The following is a 26213-nucleotide window of genomic DNA, read 5'->3' as shown; positions in this document are numbered from 1 at the left end:
ACTTGCAAAGAAACGCATCTGGACAGTTCATGACAACTTAAGTATGTATTTGAAACATTTTATTTCATTGCCTTCAGGTCAAGGTCTACCAAGTTTTGCGATGTTTAAGATTACATTTTTATTGAGTTATCTGCCCTCTGTTACGTCCTATATTTGTATTACTGCAAAAGGCGAAGTGAAAAATTACAGGAATTACGAAAGAAATCAAGAGCAGTATTAGGATATGAATAAATAAAGAATGAGCAAAGAGAAGACTAAAGAGTTTTAATTAGAGCACACATGCTCGTCTGTTGTTAAAGCTGTCCTCAGGCACAGTCTAAAGATCAGCGTACCTTTTCCCAAATTCATAACTTCACAAGGCTGAAATATTTAAACCTGTCCTGAGATCGGAATGGAAGTTAATTTTACCTTTCATATCCCTCATCGCTGTTAAGCGAAGCCTGCAGGCTCGAAACAAGCACATGTGTCTAGAGTTATTACAAAAGTTATCTGATTTCTTCTACGGCATGAAATCAGGCTGTAAACAAACCTTGTACAAAATGTACTGTCTCTAAAAATGTGTTGCTTTTACCAAAAAAACAATAGATTCTTTATTCTCTTTGTTCTCTATTGCGTCCAAAATAAATCCAATTACTCTTTAGTAAAACGGTAGAAGAAGTAGCAGGGCAGCAAGGAAAGTAGTCTCTTATCTCACCAGGGTAAAAGTAAAAGTGGTAAGAATAGAAAGGAGAGTCAAGATCAAATATTTGTTATTAACACGATCATGCCTGAGCCAGGGGGGACTGAGCTCAGCTGGGGAGGGGGCTTCATCACAGGCAGGGCCGCTCAGCCACCGTTCAGGAAATGATGTTTCCGTGGGCTGGGAGTTCGCTGATTGTTTCTATATTTGGGAAATTCCTGAGGATCGTAGGAGCAAAGATCTGTGGAACGTTGTGCCAAAGGTAACAACAGTAGCACCCCCTAATTGGACACCTTAGATGTCAACAGAGATAAGCCAGTGACGCCGGTGGACAAAATAATGTTCCAAACTGTGTCAAAGGTGAGTCTCTTCAACCTCGTGTACACTTTGTGGGAGGCTGGAGAGAAAGCAATAATACAGATGCTTTAAAGGAGAACTTGGGTTTATAACAAACTGGGTCTTTTTATTTTTTTTTGTAGTTTTGGCAGCCCAGTGTCCCTGGGAATTACTTTCATATCACAGAGGAGGTCAGGGTGGCTGAATGGTTCAACCAAACGTCAGCCTCTGGCGTAGGAGGCCGCCATTCGCTTCCCATTTCCAATGCTGACAGTCGACATTGGTTTCTTTCGTTATGTTAAACCAAACCGGGATCCCAAACCAAGTCCCTTTTTCGTGCCCGAAAACCTGATCACACTTCAATCGTAGCGGAGTCAGATCAGACAACGGTTTTGTTTTTGCAGTGATTTGTTTTGTAAGTCACTGTCATGTGATGTCGTCCTGCTGACAGGTTTATCAGATCCAAAAAATAATTACATTTGTCCTTCTTTACGCCATTTACAAACTATATATTGTGTCGTTTAATTTTGAGGACCCTTTGCTGCAGATACCATCAATTACCTTGATGAGCACAATTTAATCTTAACAACAGCAGCGTATGAGTTGTATTAGGTCTGAATATAGTGCCCGAAAACAGCCGCATTCAAATTTTACCAGCTTACAGCTTGTGTATGTGTCCACATATATGTGTTTACAGGCAATGCATATAATATACAGCATGTGTGTTTGCATAAGTCATTGCAGTCTGATGCCCGACTCTGTTTCCCAGTGTCCACAGCACTGGGTGATCTCCGCTAATGAACAATTTGCTCAGTGAGGTGTGACCACAGGCATTGTGATGGAAGCCACATAGTGGTCTACTGATGCAGTGAGCGAGAGAGATAGAGACAAATGCAGAGAGAGAGAGAGGGAGAGAGAGAGAGGGAGGGAGACTGGAACTCAATTCCACACAGCAGACAAACCTACACAGGCTCAGAAAGACGGTCTCTCCTTCAGCACACACTCTCCACTGGCTGTTGATCCTCCGTTGTATTCCATACATTTGCAGGTAAGCAGCTGACGTGTTTTTCATCCTCATCCCCACACAGAGTTGTACCCCTCTCTCCTTCTGTATCTGTGTGTTAATCAGCCGGTCTGTATCCAAATATGAGGGATGTGTGGGTCTGACTTCCCTATGCATGCTGTTACAGGCTGAGACTCGCACTCTAGCTGCAGCTAAATGTGTGGGTAAACACACGCACGGACATGCTGTATTTCATCAAACACGTGCGAGAGGGCTTGTGGCCGGTGTAGGTGCATTGATACTAATTGAAATCAGGATTAAGGAGATCAGAGGGAATCCTTTAGTGGTAAATCTATAGGCAAACAAGCAAAGTGCATGTTGCTGGGTGTATATATGAGAGTGTGTATGACTGTCAATGTGTCATCCTGGTACAGCTTAGTATAGATGTAATAATATGAATGAATAATTGGACATCCTCAGGTTTACTAAACAAGGACTCACAGAATATGTAATGTATGTGTGTATCTGTGTGTGTGTGTGTGTGTGTGTGTGTGTGTGTGTGTGTGTGTGTGTGTGTGTGTGTGTGTGTGTGTGTGTGTGTGTGTGTGTGTGTGAGATAGCAAACCAGCAAAAGCTCTTGCGAGCATGGATTGAATTGTTTATTTGTGTGTGTGTGTGTGTGTGTGTGTGTGTGTGTGTGCGCGCGAGATTGCCAATTTGCATGTGAGTGCAGCACACCCCTACAAGCGGAACGGCGGAGTCCAAAAGGTGCTCAAATCCCGGGGATTAGCGAGACGTCTTTGGCTTCAGCTGTCACCATGGCAAAGGCAGCCGGTGGAACGCCTGTGTTTGAGAGCGTCCTTTATAATCGGCAGGTCCACCGCATTCATCAGCTCTGCACAAGCACAAGCATTAGCCCAGCACAATTAATGTCATTCTCAAGCATGGTGGAATATGTTCCATGAGTGGTCAGAGTGGGGTTTTAAAGAAATGGACTATAAGAGGCGTGGAAGAATCAAACTAATCTGAGAAAAAGGATAAGCGACATTTGAGTGAATCAACAAGTTTTCCCAGAAAAAAATGCAACTCCAGATGATGTTATTAACTGTGCTGCCAAGGTTCTGAGAGGAATTTTGCATTAGTAAGATGGCATTTCAAAGAATCACTAGAGGAAAGCCCACAGATTAGAAAAGAGAGGGATTAGTCCTGTTTGTAAATAGCATGAGTCAGGATGCCGTTTGGTTGTAAAACCAGCAGGACATACGTAACCTTTTGGAGCCCTGCCTGTGATGCTGCTCATCTGGACTCACGACTAGGGGTGTGGTTATTCTTGGACATGAGAGCAGCTCTCATTATGGTCGATAATGTCCTGGGACTATTGACTGTAGCTAAAGCTCCCTCTCGACTCACAAGTGAGTCATGGAAAAATTCAGGCAACCAAAGAATCATAGAGCTAACTTAAACGGGGATCAGCGAAAAACAAACAGCAGTGAATGCACAGGTAAAGAATCTGTGTATTTTTTAAAATTGGCGTGCACATAAGTGGACTGTCAATTTTCTACTTGAGACTTTTTGGGATGCTTATTCGCTTCCTGACTTAGAGTTTGGAGAGAAGATAGATACCACTCTCACATCCTTCTGGTATCCACAAGACTACCGCCAGCAGTCGGTTAGCTTATCTTAGCATACAGACCGGAAATAGGGTTAGTCCAAAGGTAATAAAATGTGTCTACCAGCACCTCTAAAGCTCATTAGTTACACATTATTTCTCGTTTGTTTAATTCGTACAAAAACATAGTGTAAGAACAAAAGGTTGCGGTTTTCTGGGTGGTTATGCACCAGGCTATTTTTTTGAAGCGGTGACTTCCCAGAGTCTTGCCAACGCCATGAGGTTGCCAGAAGAACCAGCGAGACCTCCGGGGACAGAGCCAGACTAGTTATCTGTTTCCCCCTTTTTTCCTGTCTTTACCCTAAACTAGGCTAAGCCAAGCTAACTGGCTGCTGGTTGTAGCTGTATATTCACTGATATACTGAACAGATATGAGGGAGGTACGGATCTTCTCAACTAAATCTCGGCAAGAGAGTGATTAAATGTATATCCCAAAATGTTGAGCTATTTCTTTAAACGAATGGGTGCATGTCTGTATTTTAAATAAACGTATAAGAGGAATCGGTGCAAAAATCAATGCCACTGCCTCCACTATACAGTATGAGCATACTATGAAAATATGATTCTCTAAAAATGATCGATCTCACCAGTAGGATGACCGATTTGTTGTAAAGAGCAGTATTAATGTGGCATGAAATATTTAATCAATGTTTATGGAGACGCTGAACGCACAACATACAGCGTTCATCCATAATGGTGAAATGGAAGAAACGTAAAATGAATCTGTGACCATTAAAGAACACAAATAAGGTCTCAAATATAGAATTATGGGGGATTTTTTGTGTCTTGATTATTACCATCTAAGAGGAATCATTTTAGCTTGTATATTTCTTTACATCCGACTTTACTAAATTGTCACAATAATTTGCTATGGGGATGTAACGACAACTACTGTACATGGATTGATAGACAGATACTTATCTGCTACATTAGGCTTTCTAACATTGTATAAAGCCCTTCCAGCTTTATGCAGAGTAAAGCCCTGCTGGCGTAAAGCGGCTGGTCAGATTGGATCTGTGCAGTATTGACATCCCCGCGTAGTGTGAAAGTCGGGGGGGGCGACAGGAAAAAGCCATAAGTTGACTCTTTAGATGGGAGACAGAGCCCGTGATGTTAAAGAGCTGCAAATCGAAAAAACAGGACCCGACAGCACGTAGGAGGATACACATGTAAATGCAATGTCACATGCAAGTGCACCGACACATAACCATGGGAATAATACTAGAGTGAAAACTAGTGCTTGTAAATATGCACACCCACACAGCAGAGTCCAAAAAAAAAAAAAAAAACACAAAACACCCACAATGGTAGCCATTTCCAGGAAGGTAAAATACTCCATTATCCTGGACTGTGTCAGGGATCCTCAGGCCCGGCCGTGCTTATAGCAGGTTTGTTAAATAGTAATGACATTGGCCACAGTCAATTCGTCTCCATTCGTGCCTCCCCTCCGCGTAGAGCCTCTCCATTTCAATCACTCAAGAGAGACACCTCTAATTCAGTCATTTCTGTTTCACCTCTCCTTTTATAGCCGTCCTCTTTCTTTCCCTCTCATCATACTTCCATTCTCAGAGACTGCACTTCCTCCATTAGCTTTACTACAGTGGCTTTATCGTGATCACACGGCGGGGCTTGTAATGCCGCCATCGGATTCATTTAGAAAAAGAAAATTTTCCATAAAGTGATACGGTACAGCAGGGTGAGGGCTGATTGAGATCAAGGTGGCTGATGGTCCCGGGAGAAGAGACCGAGTGGGTGCTTCTCATGAGCACACACACAGACACACAGACACACACTCAATTGAAAGTCAGCAGTCTGTTTACAGAGTTAATAAAAGAGGCTCTGGCAACAAACTAAAAGGAGCATCAGGGAGACTGACGTAGAGTTTACCCCCTTGGATTACGAACGCCACAACTGAATGTCAATATGGTGGTTTTGTCTCCCTCTCTCTCCTCTTCTGTCCTTGTCTTTTGCTCTCCGCCCTCCTTTGCTGCTTCTCATTCTGTTTCTCTACCTCTGCTCCATTGAGCACACTACAGTGGCAGGCCTCCGTCTTTGTCGGGAGCAGTGAGACAAAACGCCGGCAAAATAACAGAGGGAACTTGTAAATTCCCCACCGACACTTTTTATAGTTCCTTTCCACTTGCTCTGCTGCCTGTCAGACCAGACAATGCTTTCGCTAACAGGCGTGTATTTGATTTGGTGATGAGTAGTGACAAGAAAGTTAAAGGCCCAGTCTGGAATGGTAATAAAGCACATGCTGTGGAGTGGTTTTAGATTCATTCATTGCTAGTTAGCTTAAAATTTGTTTATTTATGAAACTGATTAACGCACTTCTGAAGAGAAGTACTGACAATTTGTGACAGATTAGCTCATTGTCTCGTTTTTTGGGGGGTTTTTTTTGGCCCAGAACTTTAATGTTCTGATTCAATGTCATCAGTGTTGTTTTTGGCTGCAGCCAGCAGTTGTTTTCAGTGGTTAGAAACCATTGCAGCACCAATACGCAGGCAAAGTTAAGAGACTAGCTGGTGAACATAGTGGAGCATTTAACGGCTAAAGAGGCAGATATTTCCCCCAGGAGCTGCTGGAGAGCAAAACAAAGCTGAAAGAGAGTGAATATTGGAATTACATTGGTCGGGTGACCAAAAACACGACCAATGAAAATGAATGGTAATAATGTTGCTGGATGTGTAAATAAGCCACTATTTGCTTAAATGTTTGCCGTATCAACTCGATGGGTTATAATATGGTTGTGTTATTACTAAGGGTTTAACTGTATTGGCAGATACAGCAGTACCTGGAAATTTATCTTGTACAAGAAAACCCTGATCTTGAAACATATACAGGTATATTTCCATGATTGATCAACTAAAAAAAAATCCTTTAATGTGGCTTTAAAATGGCAGACAATTTGAATGTTATGATCAAATTAGATTTGCAGTGAATTCTAACTTTCTGGAGGTGGAAGAACTAAGATTAAATAATTTCTATCTTTATGATAAGGTGCTTGCAGATCTGCCATGACAGGATGAGTCAGCCAACAACATAATATCATGCGGTATGCCACTTGAGGCAAATCTAATAAAGTAAGGATGGAAAGTCTTCTATTTGCCTCAGTGATTCAAAAGAACAGGAAAGAGTGCATTGAATTCTGCCCAAAACCCTGGTGGTATTTAAAACATAAGGAAATATAGAAGCTATAAAAAATAATTCTGACTGAGGGATTCTACAATCATACACCTTCTGTAAAAACATGCAGACAGATAAAGAAAGATATACTGTGATGTGAAGTAAGCGTTTTGTGCCCTAAATGAGTGTCCTTTTCCCACACCAGGTGATACTGAGCGAATGTGATACCGACGTGAAATGTGAGAATGTTAGCCAAAATTAATTATACACATTCCCCGACGTCTAAATAATTGATCAGTTATGCATCCGATCAACAAAAAGGCCATCAGGGATAAAAGATAATTTGTTCCAAGCTTCACAACTAATTTAAAAGGTTTCTATACACTTACTTCCTCAACAAGACATATTTCCCTGTCTCTTTAAAAGCTGCATTTAACAGTTCATTGGCCTTTCTGTAATCCTTTAGAAATTGCTGGCAATATGTCTTAAAGAAGCCAGTAAAGTGTGTGTCAGTGTGTGTACCTACTACTGAACAGTAAATGTGGGCGAACAAGTACACAATTGCTCCAACAAGCAGAGATTCCTCTAGAATCATATCTCCGCACGTGTGAAATGTGACCATGTGTGGGTTGGCTGGTGCAGGCTTGAACACATAGGCATCTAAAAACAACCTCACCTCATTGAATAATGATTTTCATGCTGTTCAGCCAAAATCCTAAAACTGGGGAGTGTGTGGGAAGCTCTATGTGACCCCCCCCCGCCGTAGTTAGTCTTCATATCTCAGGGTCCGCTTGTGTATCCAGGCTGGTTTCGTCCCTCCAGGCGGGAAAAGAGGTTGAGATGGCAGGTCAAGTCCCTGCTCCTCTGATCAGGGAGAGCAAGCGCGAGACTCTCATGGCAGTGGCTGATTGATATTGGGCACGCTCACAAAAGAAAATAGCAAGAATTTTAGGAGAGAACTGGCATGGATTACGGAAAAGAGTGAGTCGTAAATAAAATTGTCACAGAGAAGAAGAAAAGCTGACAATGAAGAAAACGTTTGAAATATTATTCATAAAGAGACAGTGAGAGCATGATAGAGAGACTGGAGAAAACTTCTCTGTGACAGTCGTTCTCTGTAAATTTTTTTTTTTTTTCCACTCCCACGAAAACATATATTTCTCCCTTCGCTTTAAAGAACAAATAAATCTGAGATTGAAAGAGAGCAAGGCCAAAGCTGGGGGGTGGGGGCGGGGGATTGAGTAGAAAGGGGAGTTAAGTACAGCTAAAGCATACAGGTTGTTGTTCTCGCAGGGGAAATTCCTTTGGTGCTCCAGTCTTTTCACTGAGGCAACAGGCTAGTGACTTTGAACCACTCGGCGCTCCACAAAAGAAAAAGAAGTCCCTCTTTTCTTATGTTGGCAACCCAGACCCTAATTCTTCACTAACCTCCCCCAACCCAACTCTCAAACACATATTTCTCAACCACTCCTTGCTGAATTGGATACATATGGATGGAAGTTCTTTCTCTAATTGGTCAGTCCGTGTGGCCGCCCAACCACTGCGACACAACATGCACGTGAGCAACAGCATGACATAAATACAGACCACCACATCTAACAGGGCACCACTAATTGCAGGGTGTCCATAATACTTAAGTTCTTGTTGTGATTTGTGGTGGGTGAAATTTTCTTTTTTAGCCTGCTAAGTTCAGCAGTTGCTTCTATTGGGTGACATAGTTTCTATACCTGATCTACTATATGGTCTGGAGAAAGAGCTGAAAAAAATGAACGGAGGCAAATTGCATCAAGTCTTCGTCAATTCCAATTTCGGCTGTACAAGAGTGGATGGCAAGTCAGTCACTCAGTGTCCTGTTTGTGCTTGTCTTTTAGGCCGTTTTGCTGGAGAGCCATCCAAATCCACCGCAGGGCGCAGGAGAATGGAGAACAACATGTGACCGATCTGTGCGCCTCTGTCGACAGCATGCTTCACCTCCACCGGACCTTGGTGCTCTGCTTCTGGTGTTGTTTGCTACTTCACAGGCAGGCTGTGGCTGACGAAGAGGCCCTCTGGGGACCCACACCATCAAGAGAAAACCCACCTGAAAATAAACCAGGCTGGTTTTGGTCTCAGTCTCTGCCAAAGCTCCCTTCCCTTCCCTCACTGTCATTTCGTATCCCCTTTTATGGGGGCTCGGACAGTAACAGTGAGGCTGCTGCTTTGACCACAACCGCCAAGGGGCTGACAGAACCAATCGATCACTTGCAAGATTCAGGTTCAGGGGAAGGGGGAGATTCGGAAGCATCTGAACCACCCACCACTTTTACCCATGGGCTCCTAACCAACCTGACAAAGATAAGAACTGAATCACTTCCTACAGGGACATCAGATTCTCCACACAGCAGCATAGCGCAGACAAACAATGATACTCTTGTTTCAGACTCCCACTCTCCCACAAGCAGTTCTATCAGAAGCACTCTGTTCACCAACAGTCCCACCAGCACAAATGCTCCTGAACAAATTCCAACACATACCCACCCACCACAGGGTACCACACAAGCAGCCGGAACCAGCATGGATGCCACTGCACAAGACGTCCCAGAGGAACACACTGATAAAGAGGTGGCTGAAGATTTTACAGGAAAGATCTCTTCGACGATGGCACCAGAAACTACAGTTCCCACTGCCTTGACATGGGCAGCGGCCCAAACCACCACAACAAACCCAGGACTGGTAGAGACCACACTGGCCAGCAGACACCCTCTGAGGCATGTTACTCCTCCTACATCCTCAGAAACCACATTTGTCAGAAAACCACAAGACTCGATTGTTAGTATTACCCTCCACGCTGGAGAGGCCACAATGATAGAAACTCACCCCACTCAGAGTGAGGCTGACCTGGGCTTCTCCGAGGCCAGGTCGGGGCCTGTGGAGGAACAGCACGGGGTAATCACCACTGCCATGGGGATCGATCACAGACTTGTGCTGGAATCCATAACAAGTACAACTCGGAGCCAAAGGGTTAACTTCCCAATAGCAGGAGGTAAGCAAAGTTAAACAAATCAATAGTTGCTGGATTGATCGATAGATTTGATCAGTCATGTTCAGGCCGATCTTAAGTGTTCAATAGATGGCTGTCAAAAGGCCGCAGACAGTTTGGCTTGATCAGTGACTTTTCTGACATGGTAAGTGGTCAGAGGTCTGAGATTAGCATAAATCCACATCTTGTTGAAACCCTGTCAACACTCATTAACATGACTGCACTAATGAGTTATGTGTTGAAATTCATGTTTATTGAGCTCGTAGAGGGTATCTTAAAGGTATAGTTAAGAGTTTTTGATTTAATATTTTATTACTCACTGGCGGTTGAGTACCGCACAGACATTAGCTCTAACTACTAATCCTGTGAATAAATATATCACAGCAAAATGGGAGCCTGCGGAAATGGAATGGGTTCAACAATACAGTAGTCGAAAATGTGTGAAGCGTCTACCACAGAATGTCATATCTTTATTGTATTTCCAAAGCTTGATTCTCTCTGGGAATAAAGCATCAGAATCTGTTTTGCAATCTGTTGTTTACTGGCCCCATCTAAACCCTCAGTTAATTTTGCACTTCACAGTCGCTACCGGTGAATAATTCGTACCGCCCTACTTCAGAACATCTTGAATATTTCCTTTTGCAGTCTATAATGAGTTTTCAGGGAGCAGTTCCACTCCAACATTGCGTAAGCCATTACCACAGAGAATGGAAGGAAAGAGCATTTGATTGGCCGCGGCTCGGTGGAGTTTTGTTCTCCATACTGCACGAAAAGGTAAAGACGATGAGCTACTGGTAGCCAGTGCATTTCGGCAGACTTTGACACAACAGTGCGGCAATTCCTCCTTCGACGTGGCCCATCCCCCCCAACGCGGGTGGCACTCTGGTGTCTGTATGCTTAATGAGTCTTCAGAGGTAGGTCGTCCTCAAAGCACAGACACATTCATCATGCGGGGTCAAAGGCTGGGCCAGAAAATGATGAGTCGATTATTTTCAGCCGGGGATGTTCGGTGTCCATTTGATAAACCCATGACTGTTTGGTGGATACATATAGTAGTGTCTGCAATAATTGCTAAGCATGTGTAGGACATAATGATATTCTGCTTGTGCACATCATATAGCTACTATATTTGAATGCTGTCATCCCATCAAATGTCCATCAACATAAAATATCACAAATACGCTTTTGTAAAAATTTTAAAATTAATATTAGTCCATAGATAATTAAACAGACCATCAAGCAAGCAAGTAATCCCAACAAAATTATGTTATGTTATATTCTTATTTCCCCTTTCACAATACATTATCTATCTGGTGTCAAAAAAAATTACAATAAATCACCAAAATGCTATTTTTGCTCACACATTTTTATATTTGTTAATTCCTCCCTTCTTTTGTCCCTTTAAAATAAATTTCCTTATGTTATTACCTGCCCTTTGTTTCATAAACATGCAAATTCCTCTCTTATCAAATTGGCTGTCATTTTAAACAATGTTTGGGCTTATTGCTCGATAAAAACGATCTCATCCGAGGTCCACACAGCAGCTGTTCCAACAGCTACTAAGCTTCTGTTTCCAAGGTCAAGAAGGGACCTTGAGACTCAACTTTTGGATACCTTACAAGGAGCAATGTATTCTTCACAATGTCAAAATGTACATTAACAGTTTCTTGGTGGAGAAAAAGGTTGAGAGGTTGAGATTTTGTTTTTTTGGCATTTGCAGCATTGGAACGCAACCACTCCAGATCTTGTATCTCCCACTGTGCTTTACACTGCCTGCATTGAAAGTGGTGGTTGTTATGTTTTTGTCCGTGGCGCCCAGTGTGTTGTGTCTGCACTTGTTTTCAGCTGTGCACTGTGTGGCGGCATACAGAAAAGATAGGGGGGCTTGGCTGCGGTGGCCGTGTATCAGTATTCCGAGCGCACACTCAGCGAAACCACCACCTCTCCTGTGGGACCATCCGTTCGCCAGTCGCTGTTCATGGATGCTGAACATGCGCCTTGCCATTTAGTCTCCTCCATCCCTCCCTCCCTTCCGGTTCCCCTCCGCCGTTTGCAATCTTTTTGCTTCTGTACAAACACAAATCCCTGACACCTTTTTGCCACGGACAGACATGTCAGCTATGGGTGCTTTGAAGGGTGAAAATGTCCTGACAGGGATAAAAGGAGCTTGTGGTGGAAGAAGAAGGATGCATAACCAAAAGAATAGGGTGCTTTTAGTCTGCTTGCAGTATTGCACTGGAGTCTTGCGGTGTTCAAACGATTACACCTTGCTAAAGGACACAGGAGGAGACTAATATGAAAATGAAAGCACGGCACCCCTGCATTATTATACATTATCCCAATGTGATATTCCCATTCTATCTGCGTGCTGTGATTTATTTTAAAGCTGCACAGGGTGAATCATTTCCCCACTGGAGGTGGTGAACATCTTCACCACACAAATGGGTATGTTTTCATTGATCTACAGAGTGTTTGCTATGTGGCGTTGCCCTTGAGGGGGCTGTCAGGTATATATAAAAAAAATAAAAAAAAAACCCAGCAATGTTCCGCATCTGTGTCAAATCCTCTACTAAGGGACACTCCAGCAATCTGATAGCAAGGGCAATGATGACAAGAAGGATTGGGAAAGTAGGGGGAAAAAAGGAAGTGAGGGCTGAGGCCGATGAGATGTGGGGGTTTGAAAATGTAGGTTTTTCTAAAGTACCTCAGCTAGCCACTGCTCTGAATTTCCTTCCAAAAAAGCTCTCCTTTATCCTGCTCCTTCTTTCCCCTCCTCCCACCTTTTCCATTACTCTATGCCGTACTAATAGGCAGGCTAGACCCTCAACACGCTCCATTAATACCTGCAAGGATATATTGTCTCTGTGATCCAAGCGTTGTACCACACAGCTAAAGTGTGGCCATTTAATTGATTATGGAAATGGATTTACACTCAGAGCATGGGACATGAATATCTGCTGCCCTTTAATAAGACTTAGATGGAAAAAAATAGCTTTAATGCAAATAGAGAACCCTTTGGTAAATTATGTTAATCGTCTCATAATGACTCCTTTTACCAGAGTCCGTACGTTTTTAAAAAAACTGACCGGCTTAGGCCTGTTTGTTTTTAGGATTTGACCGACAGCTCTCAGGCTGAATGAGCCTAAGGAAAAGACCCGACTGATGCAAATACTATTATAAAACAAATCAGGATTATTCCTCATCTTTATCCAGACTTTCACTGAGTGTAGTGGGGCAAGACTATGCCACAAAATCCTTAGTAACTATTTTAAGAAAATGAACCAAATTAGCAACAACATGATGCAATTTTGTGCAAGTACATTAAGTGAAAATTCAAGATGAGCTAACTTAGCCGTAATATCCCGTTTTTATGCATCTGATTATGAGCATTAAACTCTCTGCTGCACTGCTCTCCAACCCACTCCTATTATTTCTTATCGCTCTAAGCTCAGTGTTTGTTACAGATCCATGCACGTATTATTTGACAAGCCTAGTCAGTGCTGACATAGATCGAGCTGGATGTAATGAAGTGCAACATCGTCTTTTGTTTTTTTTTTATTTCTGGAAGCTGAAGATAATGAAAAAGTGTCTGAAACACCAACATGGCCATTGTTGCCTCCGAAATTGTGCCCACTGCGGGGGGGGCTACTGTAAGTTCGGCTCACACTCGATCTCAGGATTAAACCCAAATTTTCAGTTTGTGCGCACGTGGAGAAACTGAGTCATATTGACCCACAGCCTGGGGGGAACAAGATGCACAGAGACCTTCTTCTTCAACTGAGGAACAATGGATCTACAGTATAGGTAAGCATTTATTAAAGGCGACGAAGACAAAAGGAAATTACGTGCGCACTGATTAGGGAGACAGTAAAATGAAAATATCAGCACTAACGTGGAAGGTTGAGTAAATGGAGATCGTCCACTCAGCCCAAGCCTCCCTCTCTCATCCATTTTTGCTTTTATTCTGCTCCATCAGCAGCAGTCTGTAACTAGCTGGTCATCAGTAATTTTGCCTGTGATGAGCGAAACAGATGAGTTCCTCTGTACTCGTGACTGCATCTGTTTACCGGCCCTGCATCCCATTTGCGGCTGATCTTGTTAGATGCTACAATTTGATCTTACGCTACAGGCACATCAGCGCGTCTGTGCGAGGACGCTGCAGTGATCTGGCTGTGGCCTACAGTGTCTCCTTCCGATTCACTCGACACGCTCAACGCACGGCCGCTTGATTACATTATACTGTAAAAACTAAAAACTTGAGATGAAAAGTAAAATATTCAATTGGTGTAAACTCGGCGTGTTTTTTTTTGTACATTTTAACATAAAATAAACAGAAGTGGTGAAATTTACGCGAAATAACTTTCAAATTTAAGTTATGCAAACGGCATCTCGCCTTTGAATTTGCTCATGAAGACTTGACTCGGAAGTTTTTCCCAAACGCCAGCTGAGGAGTGTCGCATGCGCAAGTGTACATGTGTAGAGTTTGTCTCTGTCACCCATTAATCGCCCTCTCCTTTGGCTGAGACAGATCTCCAGCCGTGTGGAGGTCAGCGGTGCAATAAAGCGCGCACATCTTGCTTTGGAGACTTTTAAAACTTACGATTGACTCAAGTCCTGTGTGCATGACCTAGATAATAAGATCGTCGCTTGCATTGCCTCGTAGCTGTTATGATTTTTCCTTTCCTAGCTCATTAAGCCTCCCACAAGCCTTATGCCTTGGCGTCTTTTATCGATATTAATTCTGAAGTTATAAACTAACACTGTACCTGGTATCCCTTGCCTCATCACAGTGAGTTCATCAGTTTTTCCCAAGAGGTCCTGGCCCATCATTCATTTATAACTGCTGAGCTGCATTGTACTGGAAAACCCACAAACCCTGTGCAGAGAGGCCTGACTGTCAAAACATATTTTGTGAGTGTACCAAAGGGAAAAGAGAATGATGCGGCTCTGTCATGCAGTCATTACTTTCTCTTTCTCTCCGTCTCTCGCTCTCTGTCTCCTTCTTCTCTCCCTGTGCCCTTTATGAAATGCTTTCCCTCGTTTACCTCCACTTCGGAGCGTCAGGACAGACGACTGAACAAGGAGTCTGGATTTGTGCTGGACCAGGACGGACACACCCGTGCACACACACACACACACATCACGATGTCAATGTAATTAGACTACAGAGGGGCCAGACTACTGTGCTATGGATGACTGGCTACAACTAAGTGGATGATAGGCCGATCCACTTGACAGAACTGGGTTAAGAAATATAGTCCTTCCATTTTCTGCAGTGTGAAGTCACAGTTATGCAGGGGAGGTTGACAGAGAGGGTTAAACTTTCTTTTTGCAGGCTGCAGATCTGTCCAGTCTGTCTCAGACTACTTGGAGCTACGGCGCCGTGTGCTTTAAATTGTAGCCCTGATCGCTTTGAGATCGCTCAGAGTTTAAACTGCATTTGTTTTCCCAGAGCTGCCAGGCCAGGAGGATAAGGAGGACGAGGAGGCTGAGGAAGGTGTGGTCCCTTCAGCTGCAGATGGAGATGGGGACACCGGGAGGTTGGCAGACATTCCCACGCCGTCGGCCAAGCTGCTAATAACATCCCTGCCACTGACCACAGGTGAGCAAATGCATCCCTGAAGATGTAAACAAACACAGTCACTTACATCAATTTTTAGAATGTACTTGCGCCGCCGTACTGTTAGGAGGACAACTAAAAGGGCCGCATGCTGCCTGTTTCATGAGTCATTCTGTCGTGATCTCAATATCTGTAAATCTGTCAGAGGATTGGGAAAAAAACATTACCCTGCACTTTGCCCGAGGCTACTGCTTCCAAAGGGGAGAAAAAAAAACTGCTCATTCAGCTGTGATATCAGAAAACCCTGGAGGACTGAAGGGACGGGAAACAATACCCACCTCATAAACAAATTTCCCTGTGCTCTCTCGGATAAATGATCACGGATCCGATGACAGTAGCTACCTGAAAAAAAACCTGAAAACACACACAAGTATTGATTAACCGCTGGCCAGTGACAGCCGAGATCTTTAAAGTGAAGAGTTGCTTCACACAGCAGTTTCAATAAATAAAGTATCATTATTTATTCCCTTTTGGAGTGTGTTCATTTCGGCAGGGTGTCCAGTGGCTATGTAATAATAATAATACTAATAATAATGTAATAATACAAAGAAATCAAGGGTGTTTTTTTATATTAAGTGCATTTCTGTCCCCCTGTTTTTTGTGTGTTTTTTCAATTAGTGCATAAAGGAAAAAACTTGAGTGGAAATACAGAAAATTGAAAAAAAAAAAAAAGGCATAAAGGCTTATGCCTTGCTGCGGGGGAAAAGTTGGTGTAATGAAAACAGACTTTTCGAATTAAGTGTGAGTTTTCACCAAATCTTACTCAAACAGGAGTGAATAGTACATCTATCAGGCACTACACATTTGGTGCTATTTACGTCAGCACTGCAGTGCGTGTGTGGGATTAACTCAAAACTACAGTGCCCATGTTCATGGTAATGAAGAAACATGTCACCTAGTGCAATGGTGTGGCTTATTTGTGTATTCTTATGGTTTTAGGACAACAAGATAGCACAGAGAAATAAATCAGGCCTTGGCTACATAGACAATACATGTTAGTAGGATAAATTCACAGCTGGTTTTGGTCTCATGATCCCTCTGATTAATAAAATATCAGTGTAAAAATCTTCATATATTAGTCTATCCTATATATTAGTCCATCATCATGAAGTTGATTTTTCTGGAGTAACATGATTAATAAAAGATCTACTGTCGGCCCAGTTCACAGGAGCGGATGTAGCCCACATTAATTGGCCCAGAATAGCCGGTGTTGTCAAGTGATTTTCAGAAATAGACCTGTCAACTGTGCCACTCTGCCGCTGATGATGCTACGGGGCTCCCTAGTTTGGTGTGCCGCGATTGAGCGAGCGAGCGATAATGTTACTGGTCTGTGTGTCTGCCATCCGAACGTGTCCACCCTCAAGCAAAAATATGCTGTCGAAAATATCGGCTGCACACAAACAGATCGACAGTTGTCCTGCGAGCTCACCTGTTCGCTTCCACCGACCCACAGCAGTGTTTTTTTGCATTATGTCCGACTGTCTGGGGAGCAGAAGAAAAAAAAAAAACTGCCTCAGCCTCAAATTTCCCAACGCTCACAACTGCTCCTCCTCAGTATGCATGATCTGGCTGCTCCGCGAGCTCTCACTAAATTGCTTTTTGTGAGGTGAGTCAAACTGCAGATGAATGCGATCGGACGAAAGCTGCATGGAGCTTTCCGTGTCACGATGCAGAATCAACACGCAGCCAAATGAAGATGAGCGCGTGGGATTGCGGTAACGTCAGAGGAGTCCTTCACCTTTATTACCTCAGCTGGTCCACAGATTGAGGTGCTTTTTTTCTAGCAAAACGCAAAGCAATTGAGACATAAACATAACCCCTGGGCACTGCCAGTGCTTCCACTGAAACCATCTGTGAAGCAGGATCTTAAACTCCTTTGATTCACACTGAATCGTACATGTAATCGTGACAGTAATCATCCCCTATTTGCTGCAGGCATTGTGAAAGAATGGCTAAAGGCCATTTTTTTCCATTTTTATGGAATGAAACCGTGATTTTTCAGGCCATTTATAGGCCAGGGATTGCAAGGTCTGTTGGTTGGTCGAGACTGAAATCCCTCAACAGCTACTGAGTGGATTGCCATGACATTTGGTACAAACAAATACACGTTCCCCTCCCGATTGAACTGTAACATTAACTTTTCAGCTAGCGCCATCATCGGGTCAAAATTCAACCTGTCTAATACTTTGGTTTATGACAAGATACCTGCCAAACTAAATACATTCCTGTTAGCCTCAGCTGTCTTGTGTTAAGTGCCAATAAGCAAACGTTAGCATGCTTAAACTAAAATGGTGAACACTGGAAACGTTAGACCTGATAAACATCACCATGCTAGAATTATCACTGTGAGCATGAAGCCATACTAGTGTTAGCATTTAGCTCAAGGCGCCGCCGTTCCTGAGTACAGCTACACAGAGGTCCTAGCCTAGCTGTGCTCACATTTGTTTTAAACATGTCAGCACGCTGGCAGCGAGCGGCATAACCTTTATTGTCTTAGTAAAATGCGGAGCTCAGACTCCAGGTCTTGTTGCCCGCAGAGGACCTTGCTTTCTGTCTGTGCGTCCCCGGTAGATGTGTCAACCGTCCCTAGCATGAGAGACTTGCTCCCACAGGAATGTGTCAGATGACCGAGCAGCATGCAGTGGAACGTAACGCCCTGATCCATCCTTGTACTGTAGCCACCACCACATACCAAACCATGTCCGGGCCGCTCGGCCAGCCCGGCAGCTCAGACGTGACATTTATCGACATGAGCGAGGCAACGAAACATGGAACTGATTCAATACCCGTCATGTTTTTCCACTCAGCCTGAGTCAGTGGCATCCTAGTCCTGCAATGGAAAGTAAACAAATGGCCAGACGAGTCAGTGGCATAACATTGCACTGAACCCCACCTACTTTATCAGTGGCCACCACATTCAAAATCCCTGCAGCTGTGTGTTTGTTTTACACTCCAGCTCCATTTCCCACACTGCTACTGTCTGTTTTGATAGGATCACAATGTCAGTGCAGTCATACGGTGCAGGTTTATTAGAGCACTGACACATATAGGGCCCTCATTTTTAGCTGCTAATGTCATAACTTTCAACAAGATTCACCATAGCTCCTGTTTATTTTTGCAACACGGCACCTGAGGGTCAGCGAGACGGCTTTCACGCGTATTGCACTGATCCGGTGTGGAGTTTGAACTACCAGTTCAGGAGTCACATTATTATTTCAGTATAGTGCTGCAAAGTAAGGATTATTGTTTTCACTGGTTAATCTGTCGATCACGAGCCATGCCAGAGGCACGGCACCAGGGATAACAATGTCGGTTAGTCACCCGGTCCTTGGCCGAACTGGAATATCTTGACAGCCCCTAGATGGATTGCCATGAAATTTGGGAAAGACATTCGGGGTTTGCAGGGGAGGAATCCTAATAACTCCACCGTGACCGTAAGTGTCAAGTCATGAAACTTCGTGGAGACATTCATGCCATCATCAGGTTGAAATTGTTTATCCATCCAATACTTTTTTTCCAAATACCGGCTCAACTAATAAGCCACAGCTGTACTCTGTGTTTAGTCCTAATTAGCAAATGTTAGCAAGCTAACACACGCTACTCAGTTAAACGAAGACGGTGACCGTACAGAGGATTACCCGCTAAACGTCAGCGGGTTAGCTTTGCCACTGTGAATATGTTCTAAGTACGGCCTCACAGAGCCACGAGCATAGCTGCAGACAGTTTTCAAAATCATTTATTCAATTACATTTATTGAATTTAGTTTGTGACATGCCAAAAAAGACTGAAAAATACCGGTCACAAGTTCCCAGACCCTAAGGATGTCTTCAACTTGATTGTTTTGTCAGACCAGCAGTTCACGGTCCAAAGGAACTCCATTTGTGATGATAAAAAACAAGGAAAAGTGTTAAATTGTGATGTTTGAAAACCTAGAACCAACAAATGTTTGATATTTTTCACTTCATAAATGACTTAAGTGATCAGTTTTCTGTCATTCATCTGATCAATTAATCAAAAATAGTTTCAGAACTATTTCAAATTTTAAAAAAAATAGCGGAGTTCCAGACACCCCAGGACACTTCTGTGATTCTCAATCAACAGCGGTTGATTCATTCCTTCCTGGCAAATTAAATGACACGATGGAACGGGATGTTTACTCCATTCGCTGAACTGATTTAATGGCTGTACAGCTCGTACTTTCCTGGCAGAGCAGAAGCATGTTGTGAATGTGTGACATCTGAATGTACTGACGGATTGCTCACACATCTGTCTGACTCCCCAACCTGCCATATTTGCTCTTAACAATATAATCCGGTGCGATGCCGAAGGATCATCGTGAAAAAGATGCACAAGGGAGCCTCCTTGACAGCATTTCACTTTTTGTTACCGCAGATTCATCGAAGCTTAATTAAAAAACAGCGCATCCGTGCAAAAACAAAGCCTCTCAAAAATTCACTGATCCTTGTCTCTCTTCTTGCTCCTCCTGTTGAGGACATTATTAAGCTTCAAAAGACAGCTCAAGATGTCGGAAATGAAACTGCTGCGTCACGCTACAGTAAAAGATGCACTGGCAGCTGTCAGTGCGGTCCTATTTCCCTGAGCCTGACATTTTCATAACAACCTGAGACTGTGAATCAGCTCTGGGGTAAGGAGGCGAGCGAGGAAAATTTAGAAAAGCCTTTGACAACAACGGGCAGACAGCAAGGGACGTGCCGAAGCTTATGCTAAAGCACTTGTGAAAATCCTCTGCCACTCATGAGGATCTGAGGCAGAGAGAAAGCATGGATTTGTTCACAAGGGGTACTCAAGTACGGCGATGTCAACAGTAAACAGAAGCAAATACACAGACCCCCCCCCCCCGAAAATGAGCACACATAGACAAAAATTGTAGAGGAAACACATTAACATTAATCCAAGCGAAAGGGCCTCAGGCTGTTTGCATCTCAGCATCATCACAGCGCTGACAGCAAACACACACAGTCAACCATTTCACTATCCTGGCAGAGCTGCAGAAATACGCATGTTAAACATAATGTAAGCAGCAGCCACAATACATTGTATCTATAAAGTTGGGAAAAAGCGGTAAAGACAAGCAGAAGTAGAAAACATTAAGCATGGGAAGAGACTCGTAAAATCCAGGGCAGTCAGAGAGAATAGTGGCGTTTTGCTACAGAAAACTGTCCCAGTTTCAAAATAACAAACCCACCTATGGGAGTTTCCCCTTTTTGAAGGCGGGTGTTGAAGGGAAATCATAAACAAAAGAGGGAATTAGGTGACCAGGACAGGGTGGGATGGGAAACACTAAAATACAACCAATAAATGCACATTAAAAGACAGATGAGAAAAACCTAAAAAAAAAATGTAAAACCACATCAGTGCCACATTTAGTGTTACTTAGGAAACAAATTTGACATCTTCAATCTATACGCAAAGATTTAGGGCGTTGCGGTGGTGATGTCTGCACATTTAAGTCCTTAAACTGGCACGTAACATTACCACCAGATATAATGTATTCCCCAGACACTGCTAGACGTATTTAAGCCCCTTTTTCAGATTTTAGACAAGAGTCACAACAAAAATAAATCACTAATGTCACACCAAAATGAATGCAAAATATATTTGTGAGTGCACACTACACCTGCCTGCTGTGTGATTTACTGTGCTGTCAGTTTATCCTGTTCATTTGTCCCTGTCTCTGTGGTCCATTCTCGCACCTGGCACTTTATGGAGGAGTGATTGTCTCTGATAAACCCGCAGCAAAACGACCGATGAGACCGTGTGTCTGGAAACAACAGGGATGCCGTTAGAAGCTGCTTCTCTTTTGCTGCATTTGACTACCCTTCTTTTTTTTCTTTTTTTTAATGTTTTTTTAAGGTGGCGTCATTACACTTAAGGTCTCAGTATGTTCTTCTCTGCGGTGGAAAGATAGCACGCATGCGGTGATGCTTGTGTTCTGTGGAAAAGAACAAGCCCCATGATGTGAAGCTTACCGATGTGGACACCAGGACACTAAATAATGTTTGTCTTTTTGCCCATCTGTGAAGCATTATGCCGTGTGACGTGACCTGTGCTACGTTCCGTTCAAGTAACCCCCCCAGTAATTGAATAGCATAAACAAGTACACTGCAGATGAGCTTTGCAGGCATCTCGGTAATGTACACGCAAACACGTATATACTGTACATGGTTACTCCTTAATTTCCGAAGCTAAACCACTTAGAAACAGCCATTTCCTTCACAGTGCTAAAACATGTCTAACACAATCATGATTAACCGTACTAGCATGGAAACTCCAGATGGCTTATGTAATGCAAGAGCGAAACTAGCTCTGTGGTTCTGAGTGGGCTGATCTCACACACACACACACACACACACACACACACACACACACACACACACACACACACACACACACACACACGCCTCCTCTTTTGGGCCCTGCTCAGTTTGAAGTTGCCTTTTTACAAGCTTTTAAATGGGATTAGCACATTAGACGGAAAACACTCTTTCACCATCTTGGACCTGAGCCAATTTGTTTTCTGGGACAGATAGTTTGTATATTGATTAAATGTTTCTCTTTATTCTCATGAGTGGATGATTATTATGCTTTTAATTCATATTCGAGTAGATGCTGAAAGCTATTGCCATTTCCAAGTTTTTGGAATTTCTTGTTTGTCCCTTTTCAATCACTCCCTTTATAAAATAACAATCTTTTTTATCCTACCAGCTATTCAAAGTAAATTTGACGAACTGACATTCTACTTTCTTTCCAGGCATTCCCCAAGAAAGTCCTCATATTCCTCTCTACACTGAAGACTGGATGTCCAACCCGGTGGTAAGCGACGTCACCTTCCTTCCAGACTGCAATAAAGAACGTTCCGGGATCTGCAACCGCTCAGACACCTGGGACTCCACCACTGCCTTGGATGTCAGACCCACACAAAACACCACTGCCACGAACCAATCAGTCAACCCTTTCCTTATCCCAGCCCCACCCATGTTGGTGCCCCTATACACTGACTGGAACAGTGCCATGGCAGCTTGGGGCCTGGCCTGGGAGGCACATGTTTATGGTGCCGGTTGTGTCTTTGCGATGCTAACGCTAGCCTCAGCTCTCAATCTGCTCTGCTTGCCACTGCGATGCCCATCTGGATGTGGCTACTTTGCTTTGGTCAGCCTGTTCCTCCTAGCTGCCGGTTGTACCAGATCTTTCTCGCTCCTATACGACGCCTACGGCCACCAGGATCGCTTACCCTCCACCGAGGCCTCACTGATGCTCTATGAGGCCCCATTTCCCTGCCTGACTGCAGCTTTCGGCCTGGTTTTCCTTCTCCTCTCCATGCGCTCAAGGATGCAGCTCTCCTACTCTGCCTTCCAGAGACCCTGTTTCCTGGCCTGCCTGGTTGTCCTGCACTTTGCTGCTGCATTTGGTCCGGTGACATTACTGAAGTTCTACCAGCAAAAGCCTCCCCTTTGCCTCTTTCTTTCACTCATCTCCCGTGGAGCCTTTGTAGTGCTGGCCACATTCCTGTCTGCTGCCTATTTTGTGTTCTACATCTACGTGCGGGCAGACTCAAAGCACATCTACCACCTGAACAACACTTCTCCCACGCCTGCTGAGCGCTACAACCGATGCCCCTTTGCTGAGAGCCGGGACTGGGATCGAGCAGCTGTAACCGTTTGTCTTTCGGCATTGTTTTCTTTGGCATGTGCAGGACTGCAGTTATATGCAATGCTCAATGCTATGGGTGTTGCAGGTGGAGAGGAGGTCTTCCACCCCTGGCCCTGGTGGGCTTTTCAGTTTAGCTGCAGACTCTGTGAGCTTGGGGTTTGTCTCACCTTAGCCTTGGTGGTTGCACAACCAGTCTACTGTTCTGACCACCTTCCAGCTGCAGGAAGCTGCTGGACTGAACTGTTGGTATCCAAATCGCCCATTCTCCCTGGGAGCTACCAGTGGACCCTGAGCCAGCAGGAAAAACTCGCCATTGTTGATACAGTTGGGCTTGGAGAGACCGAGAGCCTTCCTCTTTACACTCTGATGGATGAGAGGCTTAGTAGTAGTCTGAACGGCCTGGACCTCCTCTACCACAGCAACCGAGCCTTAGCATATCGAGACCTGGACTTGGATATGGATTTACAGGGGTCAGAAAAACCTGAAGATGAAGGAGGCAGAGAGCCATCAGGTGGATCCTCATTTACCAGTGACTCCACTACAGACCTGCGGCCACCTTCACCCATCAACCTGCGGCGCAGCATAGACGAGGCGCTCTTCAGTGAGGCCCTCTTTCCCATGAGTCTTTTCAGCCCTGCGAGTCCCATTCGCTGCAGTGACCTATCCATAAACAACCACTGTGCACTTCCCAGCAACAGCCTCTGTGATCCTCTTTCAGCTGACCTGGGCCTTTATCGGACTTCTTCCTGCGTGGAGATGGCCTGTCAACCCCAGCCCCCTACTACCAAATCTCAAGGAGAAACTGTTGTAGTTGATCCACCATCTCCCTCGCTGTCCTCCTCCTCCTCCAGCTGTTCTTCCCCTGAACGTTGGAGGGGCAGTTCTTCCTCCTGTTCCCTCTACAGAGGGTCTCTTGGTGGCTCTTCGCTGGTCCTCTGCCCGAGCCCAGAGAGACATGCTCATCAGCTTCTCCAGCAAGAGGGCATGGGCCCTGTAGCCTCTTCCGGCCCCCAGGCTGATGCTGAGCCACAGAAGCACTATCATACACTGGGCACAGCCTCACAGGAGAGCCTGGACCTGGACATTTCATCTGAGGCAGACCGATCGGTGCAGGACGAGTTCATCAGTGTTTGTAGACAAATCGATGCTTTGAGCATCTGCAGTGAGACTATTGATTTATAAAAGGACAATCTGGTCCAACAAGTATTACATTGAGGACTTATTGAGAAGGGTGTCTGATTTTTGCGGCAAGTTGGTTTTTTAAAGCCTATTTGGTAGTGCATGGTAGCTTTTGCGTACACCATAAAAGATCCATAGCTGCCAAAATAAAGTTTTTGGAGGTTGATAAGCTTTCTTATGTGGTCGTTAGTGAATGTCTGAGGGTCTAAGTGCCAAGAATATCATAAACCAAAAGGTAATTTGTAACTTTTACATGTTTGATAAAGGCTGTTGGAAGTTTGATAGTCAAAAGAAGAGTAACATTTTACGGAGTGGAGTTGACAGGATCTTATTTGTACAATGTTTTTATTGCATTCCAACATTCCAATAGATAGTACTGTGACTGAATCAAGCACTTATTATATACTACTGAGTAATATGCTTTCAAATTCAGCAGAATGTCATTGTCATTAAATCTCATGATGAAAAAAATGGGATTAAAATTAAGTTTGTCAAACTATAAACTCTTCGTACCAATATGCTACACATTCTACTTGGAGTTATGGTGCAGCGGAGCCCTCTACTGGTAAAACACACACCATGTTACCTTTTCCCCTATACGTTTTTCACCAATGGACTGTGCTTCTTCATATACTGACAGCATCCTCTATGACCAGCTTACTAATTTATTTATGTTTAAACATAACTTTGCTCAAAACATTGTTTAATAAAGTTTGTTTTATAACATTTGGCTTATTTTACTCATATCTCACAGTGATATCCTGTATTGTGACTTCACAACTCACGTTAATTAAGACAGTAGTCCAAATAGTTTGATTTATTTATTCTTCTTTACCATATTGAACAGCAAAAGCAACTGTCAACTGTTGACTGTTGAGATTCTTCAAAAACACCTAATTTATTGACTTCTGAGTCTTTTCTGTCCATCTAAAAAGCCCCGTTTTATTGTTTTGGCTGCTGGTTGCAGAGACTACCAGTATGGCAAACTGAAAGTGTTCCGTAAACTGAAGTTTAAATCATAAAAAGTGAGACACTTAAATAAAAAAAATGTAAACCTAACATCTCACTTATTCTATTTGCACTTTTTAGATGGACTAACAGGACTCAGTGCTTGACAAATAAGACATTTTTAGAACCTGAATTATCTCTTTAGGTGGGAGACTGAAAACAAGCAGCAGTCATAGCAGTCTGAATATATAGGCATATATTTCTTCATATATTTCCATGTACATTTTCTCACAATTCATTCCAACTGCAAGATCTCTGTTAGTCAAGTGAACCCCCTGTGGAGGGTATAGTACATTAGCACATAAGAGAAAGCAACTCAACTCTTACAATCTGGGACATTTTATTAAAAAAAAAAAAAAAAAAAAAAAAACAGCTGGCAAAAGGGACATCCAGTATGACAATGTTAGAAAAAGCCTAGTCTTACATAAGCTGAATGATAAACACAGCTATACTATTTCAAAGTAAGAAAAGGAGGTGAGTGTGTATGGTATTATGCATTTCAAAGCATTTTCACTGAGCTGTGATCTGCAGCCTTTAACCATCCCTGTTTGAAGGCATCTCTCGGGTAAAGATAAACATAAGTCAGAAATAAAATAAACCTGTAACAGAACCTATGCAACACCTTGAGAGCATAGAAATGAAATTGTGACGAGGTAAGCAGCGACTTGTTGCGGCAATTTTGGTTTTGAAGTTCCAAAAGAAGAGTGTAAGAGACAGTGTAAATACACTTGGCAGTATGTATGCAATTACAATAAAGCAGAATATAAATACAGCCATGTTTGGCTTAGTGAAAAAACAAACATGCATATCAAAAACCCTTCATGCTCAATTCAAAGCCCCCGAGACAACACAGGTTTAATATAAAGTTTGTTTGATCTAAAAGTATTCAAATTAAGGGCAAAG

At 43.4% G+C, this 26213-nt stretch overlaps 1 protein-coding gene across 1 annotated transcript; it reads left to right on the top strand.

The window, feature by feature from the left end:
- Window positions 1-1972: 1972 nt before the first annotated feature.
- On the top strand, window positions 1973-24953 carry LOC120797392 (proline rich transmembrane protein 4). The gene is made up of 4 exons (XM_040141025.1): window positions 1973-2063; window positions 8685-9835; window positions 15285-15434; window positions 22225-24953. The coding sequence occupies exons 2-4, from the start codon at window positions 8776-8778 to the stop codon at window positions 24303-24305; spliced, it is 3291 nt and encodes a 1096-aa protein (XP_039996959.1). The 5' UTR covers window positions 1973-2063; window positions 8685-8775; the 3' UTR covers window positions 24306-24953.
- The last annotated feature ends 1260 nt before the right edge of the window (window positions 24954-26213 follow it).

The sequence above is a fragment of the Xiphias gladius genome, chromosome 2 (assembly GCF_016859285.1).
Source record: "Xiphias gladius isolate SHS-SW01 ecotype Sanya breed wild chromosome 2, ASM1685928v1, whole genome shotgun sequence".
In the NCBI taxonomy this organism is placed as follows: domain Eukaryota; kingdom Metazoa; phylum Chordata; class Actinopteri; order Istiophoriformes; family Xiphiidae; genus Xiphias; species Xiphias gladius.
The sequence above is the reverse complement of the archived record's forward strand: the minus strand, read 5'-3'. Positions and strand labels throughout refer to the sequence as shown.

Coding starts and splice junctions, on each gene's coding strand:
- LOC120797392 (XM_040141025.1), top strand. CDS start 8,776: ATGCTTCACCTCCACCGGACCTTGGTGCTCTGCTTCTGGTGTTGTTTG. Junction 9,836..15,284: donor TAACTTCCCAATAGCAGGAG/GTAAGCAAAGTT, acceptor TTGTTTTCCCAG/AGCTGCCAGGCCAGGAGGAT. Junction 15,435..22,224: donor ATCCCTGCCACTGACCACAG/GTGAGCAAATGC, acceptor CTTTCTTTCCAG/GCATTCCCCAAGAAAGTCCT.